Source organism: Lathyrus oleraceus, chromosome 1 (genome assembly GCF_024323335.1).
Source record: "Lathyrus oleraceus cultivar Zhongwan6 chromosome 1, CAAS_Psat_ZW6_1.0, whole genome shotgun sequence".
NCBI lineage: Eukaryota > Viridiplantae > Streptophyta > Magnoliopsida > Fabales > Fabaceae > Lathyrus > Lathyrus oleraceus.
Window position 1 is genome coordinate 400,240,005 of NC_066579.1, and position 8,704 is coordinate 400,248,708.

An 8,704-nucleotide genomic window follows, 5' to 3' on the forward strand; every position below is an offset into this window, starting at 1 on the left:
TCCATACCTCATTTCATCATTTTGCAATCATGTTTGATGTTCGTTGCCACTATGGAAAGGTGATTTATTCGAGAGACAAACCTCAAATGCTGATGCTCTTCTGGAACATCACTACTTTCGATCAACTGAAGAGGAAGCTGGTTCGTTGGTTAGATGAGAAAATACCAAAAGGGAAAAAAAATTAGAAGTATTGAGAGACTCGATAGTATCTTTGGTTGGGTGCGAATGAAAACTGATAAGGATGCTAGGGAAATGATGTTTGGACGAGATGACATCACTTTGATTGTTGTAATCAGTTAGAAATATTTTGTTTTCAGTTTACTTATGTTATAGTGATGTTTGTTGTGAACCTCGTTGTAACAAAAACTTAATGATATATAAAAATTGAAGGTTACAAAAATCCAATGTTACAAAAACATTATGACTCAGATGATGCTCCTCGATTGGGACAGTTGTTCTTATTGTGTCCTGGTTGACGACAGATACTACATAGTCTTATCATTTTATCTGTCGCATCCATGTCTGTCCTGATATGTGTGTTGTTTGGCCGTCCTTTTTTATTTCTACGCATCTCGTCGTTGTGCCAAACTATGTCACCTTCATATGGAGGCTAGTATTCCTTCATTTGTAGCATCGAGAAGCTTTTGTTATAGACATTCATGACGGTGATGGTCTTGTAAACATCAGATAGATGGTTGTAAGCGTCCTGACGAGTATGTGCGCATGCTGCAATGACATGGGAGCAAGGAATGAGGAAGACCTGGAATTTTCCACAGTCGCACCAACTTCTGTTTAGTTTGACAGCATAGGCTAAATTTGGTCTCCCCTCATTGTGGTCCATTATTTCCTGCACGCTGAAATTTTTCCTATGACAGTCAAAGACTGTTACCACGTGTGTGCTAGCTTTGATACTCTCCTCTTTCATCACTTTCATGCAACACTCACTGAATATTTTTCCAGACATTAACACCGCATTCCATCTTTCACCTCTGGTTGCGAAGGTAGAAGTCAACCTATAATAGGTTGATCTGACCAAGGCGGTTATTAGCTGATTTCTAATGCCTTTGAATATGTTGTTCTTACATTCCACAAGGTTTGTTATCATGTGACCCCATCGACAACCTCCGTCAAATTCCCTTGTCCACTGCTCTACTGATATGTTATTCAGCCATCTTCATGCATCTTCATTAGACAGTCTAATTTCATCACGGTAATATTGAAATGACAGCCTCCGTCAAATGCCCTTGTCCACACTTTCTTGTAAGATGGAGTATAATTATATCTTGTTCTGATATGAGATATAATTATACTCACCTTCACTGATGGGTCTTTGTTAACAAGCGGCAAAATGTCTTGACATATCAATGCAACGCTTAATTTACGGTGATCTTGTTCAACGTTAGTTGCAATGCAACTGTGAGGTGGGTATATTGAAGCTATCTCCCAAGGGTCGCTTTTCTTTTTGTAAGACGCAGCCAACCAAAACTTACAAAGGATGTTATGATATTCGATGACATACCTTCTCGAATCAGTGCGTTTCACTGTGAAATTAACATAGTTGTTCATGTGGAATTTTTGGATAGCTCGCACACATTCTTCTTTAGTGTGGAACATATCTCTCACCTTTAACTTGCCTTCTGATCGTGGATACGAGTTATAAAAAACACTGTTGGATGTTTCATCGTCATACAGATCCGTGTTTGTCATATGTTGAGGCAGATTGTAGACATGACTAGGAGGCAGGGCCGGTCCAATCAATTCAGAGACCATGTTCTAATTTTAAAAGTGGGCCTAAATATATATATATATATATATATATATATATATATATATATATATATATATATATATATATATATATATATATATATATATATATATATATATATATATATATATATATAATTTTAATGATTAAAAATGACAAACAAAAGATAAAATTATATATTAACCAAATGAAGTACCAAAAAGTTCAAAGGTATTGTTTAAACTACTAATACCATTTCTTACAACTTAAATTATCTAACTACATAAAAAGAGCCTTCCTACGAACACTTTTTGAAGCAAAATCGTCAACTAAGTCTTCATATTTTATTGTCTCCAAAATATCATTTTCAATTGCTATTAATGTCAATCCATTAAGTCTTTCTTATGACATGGTAGACCGCAAGTAAGTCTTTAACAACTTCAATTTTGAAAAACTTCTTTCTGCAGAAGCAACTGTCACAGGAATAGTCAATAAGATTCTATATGAAATAACTGTATTAGGAAAACAATCCAAGCCTTTTAAAAATAATAATATATCAGTAGGTCTTATGGTTTCTTCAGACAACATTTCTCTTAGTAACTTCAACTCTGCAAAAAATTCATTCCCATCAATATCAGATTGCTCATTATGTTTCAATGCCTGCTCAAAGTTAGTACAACAAGACTTCAAAGTTGCATCATCTAATGATTGTAACTTGTGAGAAGTAAACAAGAAACCAAAAATACTTTCATACTCTTGGTATTGCTCAAACCTCTTATTAAGATAAACAACAGCTTGATCAACAAGGTAAAGAAAATAATTAACCCTGAATGATTCTTCCTCTGATAGCTCGACTGATGGGATATTCAAATTCTCATCAAATTGCCTTTTTCTTTTAATTATACGCCTTTGAGGAAATATTGTGGCAATATTCAATTCCACCGCAATTTCCTTAGCGTTAATCAATACCTTATAAAAACCTGTTTCTCTATATCCCTCAAAATACGAAATCAACCCCTTAATTTTTTGCATAGCAACATCAATAAGCATATCCTTTTCCTGTAAAAACTTGCTAACAGAATTAATTGCAGATAATATTTCAAACCAAATAATTATAGCCATCAAAAACTCAAAATCAACAAGCTCATTTGTTGCTAAGGATTTAGCTTCATTTTGTATTTTAGGATCAAGATCATTTTCTGACACTTCAAGCAAAGCTTCTGTAAATTCTAACATTTGAGTTCTTATAGCTTTGACACTTTCTACACGACTCTCCCAACGAGTGGATGACAATGATTTTGGAGTCAACCCTTTTATATTATCTTTCAAAATTTGCCATCTCTTAGAAGAATTGGCAAAAATTGTATAAATGCGTTGAACAACTCCAAAAAAATTCCTAGCTTTAATACAAGAGTTAGCCATATCACACAATGCCAAATTAAGAATATGACAACCACAAGGGGTATAAAAGGCTCTCGGATTTATGTCTAAAAATCTCTTTTGCACACCTTGGTGTTTTCCTTTCATATTGGACCCATTATCATAACCTTTCCCTCTCACGTCAAATAGGTCGAGACCAAGTTCTTTCAATTCATTTTGTAAAACATCAAAAAGCCCCTGACCACTTGTATCATTCACATTCAAAAATCCTAAAAATGATTCCTCAATACTAACAGAAGCTGAAGAAATATCCACATATCTTATTATCAAAGACATTTGCTCTTGGTGACTAACATCAGGAGTACAATCAAGTATCACTGAAAAATACTTTGCCTGTTTGATTTTTCTAATGATTTCAATTTTAATCGCAGAACCAAGCAATGAAATCAACTCATTCTGCATGTTATTGTGAAGACATGACTTCTCAGATATTTTGATGACGACAAACCTGGCTACATAGCTAAAGTCGGATTAACAAAAATATTGATCAAGGTTCAAGCTCGTGTATGAAGTTTCCAACATATGCTTAAGTCTTGATGAATCACATGAAGAATCGGCTTTCAAGTGGATAAGGTAACACTTGAACTCTAGATAGTTATACAAGTTTTCATAACATGTTGCATTCATGCCATAATCATTGAAAATAGTTTTATGCATCAAACAAACCACCACACTTCACTCTTTAAGTTATTTTTCAAAATTGTGAAAGAGTAACCGGTTATCAGTTTTAGAGTAACCGATTACTCTGTGTGATTTTCAAACATTTTTGTAACGTTGGAACCATGTAACCGGTTATCCAATTTAAGGTAACCGGTTATCTCAAGAAAATTTCAAATTATTTTTAAAACGTTGAATACATGTAACCGATTATCCAATTTATGGTAACCGATTACCACTGATCCAGAATGAAAAATATTTGCATCTCTTCATGAAAACTTTTATGTTTTCTTCATCATGAAACATGACAACCTTTGGATTATTGCATTCATTTGAGGAGGTGTTTTAGACATTATATAAACATCATTTTTCAGATTTCAAAATCACCTCCTTTGCAAAATTTTAAATCATTTACACACATTCTCTCAATATTTCTAAGTGTTCATCCAAATTTCCTTAAGAGTGAAACTTTGCATAAACCTTCATTTCCAGCATCATAAGTTTCATTTCATTTAAAGAACACTTGTATAATTACTGTGAGATTTGAGTGTTACAAAGGAGAAGATCAATTATTTAATTGATATACTTCAATTTTCATCTATTTCATCTTATAGAAACCATTCAGAATTATATTCTTTGATTACAACTTATTCTTAGGATTGTTAAGGATATGTTTGTAAGGTGTTATCCTTGTTATCCGGTGTGTGGATACAAGAGGTCCATTTGTGAGAAATTGAGTCTCGATTGGACTTTAAACATTGTAAATCCAAGAGGATTGTTCTTGGTGGGTTAGAATAGATAGAAAGACCTTAAGGTGTCTTGTCTAGGAATCTAACATTATAGTGAAATTCTCTTTCATGTTAAAAGGGGAGTGGAGTACTCTCAATCTATGAGGGGGAACCACTATACATCGCTGTGTCCTTTACTTTCCGCACTTTACCACTTTTTCATCACTTAAGCAACTCAGAAAGTAAAAGTCATAAACCGTCAAAAATCCGGAAAATACTCTAAGTGCCTCATTCACCCCCCCCCCCCCCCCCCCTCTAAGGCACTCCTTAAACTTACAATTGGCATCAGAGTAGGTTATAGGTAACCTATTCCTAAAAGATCCGCATGGCTTCCGCAAGCACGAATCCGGTTTTTAAAGACGGTGGAAGTAGTAACAAACCACCACTATTCTCTGGAGAATATTTTGATTTTTGGAAGATTCGTATGAAGGCACATCTAGAAGCCCAAGGAGAAGGCATATGGGAAGCCGTTGAAGATGGTCCACATAATCCTACGAGTGTGATCAATGGCGTTGGCACTCCAAAGATAAAGAGTTCGTACGATGAAGATGATAAGAAAAAAATCTTAAATGAAAAGAAAGCAATAAACATTCTTCAAAGTGCTTTAAGCATGGATGAGTTCTTCCGCATATCTCAATGCAAGTCGACAAAATAAATATGGGACACTTTAGTGGAGACATATGAAGGCACCGCCGAAGTAAAGAGATCAAGGTTGAATACATTAAGTCAAGAATATGAGATGTTTAGAATGCTGCCCGGAGAATCCATCGTGGCGCTACAAAAGAGATTTGTTCACTTGACAAACCACTTGATTGCTCTCGGAAAAACATTTACAAATGACGATCTCAATCTTAAAGTACTAAGATCATTGACTCGAGAATGGCAACCAAAGGTGACGGCTATCTTCGAAAAGAAAAGTATTTCAACAATGACGGCCGCATCTCTCTTTGGAAAAATTTAAGAACATGAGTTAGAACTTGGTAGGCTTGAGAAACATGAAATCCAAGAAAAGAAATCTAAAGGGATTGCCTTGAAGGTAGACTCAAAAGAAGATAAAGATGATGACGCATTGGAGGAAGATGAGAATTTCATGCTCCTTGTTAAAAGGCTCGGTAAGTTCTTTAACAAAAATGATAAACCCTTTAACACTAAAAAGAATAGACATTTCAGGAAGAAGGAGGCCACCACATCTACGTAAGATGTAACATGCTAAGAATGTGGAAAGCAGGGCCACATAAAGCCCGAATGTCCTAAACTTTCAAAGAAAGGAGGATTCAAGAGCAAGAAGGACTTCAAGAATAAAAAGGCATATCTTGCATGGGAGGACAATGAAATTAGTTCTTCATCCGGATCGGATAGCGAGGAATGTGCAAACTTGGCACTAATGGCTTCACATCATTCCGATGATGAAGAAGAGGTTCGTAATAATTTTTCTCTTTTTGATGATGATGCATAAGATGCAATTAATGAATTGTTAAATGAATGCAAAATTCTTAATAAAACTATATCATCTCAAAAGAAACAAATTTCTTCTTTAAAAGAAAAGATTGAAGGTTTTGAAAATGAGAAACAAAAGATGATTGGTGAAAAGAAGAATTTTGTATGTCTAAAGTGTGAGTCTCTCTCGTTCCAAATTGTCCAACTTAAAAGAGTCCTTGAAAGGTATGAAAAATGACAAATTAGTTTGGAAGGGGTTCTTAGCCAACAAAGGTACTCAAATGACAAAAGTGGACTTGGTTACTCCAAATTTTCTAAACCAAGTACAAGTAAAACTACCTTTGTAAGGCCTAAGGATCAACCTCCAAAAAAAAGAGTCAACACACCAAAAGTTGTGCATCAACATCCTGAAAAGAAAAAGTTTACCAATAAAAAGCCTTTCGTTTCTAGATATAAAAGCAATTTTGAACCAACCTGTTTTTATTGTGGTATTATTGGCTATACACCTAATGCTTGCTACATTAGAAATTTTAGTGTAGCAAAAGGGCATTATGTATGGGTTGAAAAAGGTACTAATTATAAAGGACCCAAAGAAATTTGGGTACCTAACAAAACTTAACTTTGTTTTGTAGGTTTGCTTGAAGGCCACAACAAATATTTGGTATTTGGATAGTGGGTGCTCCAAGCATATGGCCGGTGATGTGCATAAATTTTCAGATCTAAAGCTTAAGGCCAAGGGTTATGTTACTTATGGAGATAACAACAAAGGAAGAATTCTTGGCATAGGCAAAGTAGGTGCACCAAATTTCATATCCATCGAAGATGTGCTATATGTCGAAGGACTAAAGCATAATCTCTTAAGCATCAGCCAACTTTGTGACAAAGGATTCAAAATAAGGTTCATAAAAGATGAATGTTTAATTGAAGACGAAGTCACACAAGAGGTAATGCTTATAGGTAAGCGAATTAATAATATTTTCATGATTTCCCTTGATGATGTCTCTTTGAAGGTTAAGTGTCTTGTGGCAAATAACAACGACTCCTGGTTATGGCATAAGAGATTTGCTCACATTCACATGGAGCACTTGAATAAGTTAGTAAAGCATGACCTTGTCATTGGATTGCCAAAGATAAAATTCATCAAAGATAGGCTTTGCGATGCATGTCAAAAGGGGAAGCAAACCAAGTCAACTTTCACATCCAAAAATGTGTTGTCCACTTCTAGGCCACTACAACTGTTACACATGGACTTATTTGGTCCATCAAGAATAAGAAGCTTTAGAGGTAACTTATATGCTTTAGTTATTGTTGATGATTATTCTAGATACACTTGGACTTTCTTTTTAGTGCAGAAAAGTGATGCATTCAAAGCATTCAAGAAGTATGCAAAACAGATCCAAAATGAGAAATCATTAACAATTGCCTCCATAAGAAGCGATCATGGTGGAGAATTCCAGAATACCTCCTTCGAAGATTTTTGCGAAGAACAAGGAATACTTCACAACTTCTCGGCTCCAAGGACTCCACAACAAAATGGAGTAGTTGAAAGAAAGAATAGGTCATTGGTGGAACTTGCAAGAACAATGCTTAGCGACTCAAATCTTCCTAAGTACTTTTGGGCGGATGCGGTTAGCACGACATGTTTTGTAAGCAATAGAGTTAACATAAGATCTATCCTAAAGAAGACTCCATATGAACTCTTCAAAGGAAGGATACCCAACATCTCCTTCTTTCATATCTTTGGATGCAAATGCTTTGTCCTAAACAATGACAAAGACAACCTTGGTAAGTTCGACGAAAAATCGGATGAAGGTATTTTTCTTGGTTATTCTCTTACAAGTAAGGCATACAAAATTTATAATAAAAGAATTTTAAATATAGAAGAATCCATGCATGTTAAGTTTGACGAATTTAACCCCTCGAAAGAGGAAATTGTTGTTTGTGATGATTGTAACACCCCAAAATTTGCCCTCCTCATTCATGCATTCATTTAGCATTTCATATTGCATTTCATCATGTCAATCAGAATTAGATCCAAAAAAAAAAAAAACGAAAAAAAAAAATTAATTAATTAATTAATTATTTAATTAATTAAATAAATAATTAAATAAATAAAATATATAATAAAAAATTTTGGACTTGGGTCTCTCTCATTTGAGCCCACAAAACCATGAAATTCAGTCTATAAATACCAAGGATTCACTTGAGAGAACACAAAACAAATGGGGATTTTGAAGAGAAGCAAAATACTCTGAGGTTTCCTTGGAACAAAACCCTAAGGAAAAAGATAGTGAGAGAAGACCTAACGGAGTTCAGAGCAGCCTCCAAACCCCGAAGGGAACTTAACTACACAGAATCACCTCCGCCTCACATAAACCCTGAAGATTGTTTTGTAAACCTCACGGGTGCAACTCAATTTCAATCAAGCTCTCCAATCAGGTTTGCCATTATTCCCATTACCTTTGCCCATGGGTTTAATATGTATATGAATATATAAACAATGCCTTGAATGTTTAACCTTTTAATTTTTGAGTGTATGCCACAGGGTTTGAGTTTTTCTGAAACCATACTGTTGATCATGAAAAAAAATGCTTATGGTGTTTCACTAACCCTTTTGTTGAATTTTTGTGAGGGC

At 34.8% G+C, this 8,704-nt stretch overlaps 1 protein-coding gene across 1 annotated transcript; it reads right to left on the reverse strand.

Annotated features, from left to right (window-relative positions):
• Positions 1-2,149: 2,149 nt before the first annotated feature.
• On the reverse strand, positions 2,150-3,589 carry LOC127110970 (uncharacterized). Its single transcript, XM_051046170.1, has one exon. The coding sequence runs from the start codon at positions 3,587-3,589 to the stop codon at positions 2,150-2,152; it is 1,440 nt and encodes a 479-aa protein (XP_050902127.1).
• Positions 3,590-8,704: the final 5,115 nt, after the last annotated feature.

What these genes read in the sequence shown, in the direction of transcription:
- LOC127110970 (XM_051046170.1), bottom strand. Translation starts at nt 3,589, where the DNA reads ATGCAGAATGAGTTGATTTCATTGCTTGGTTCTGCGATTAAAATTGAA.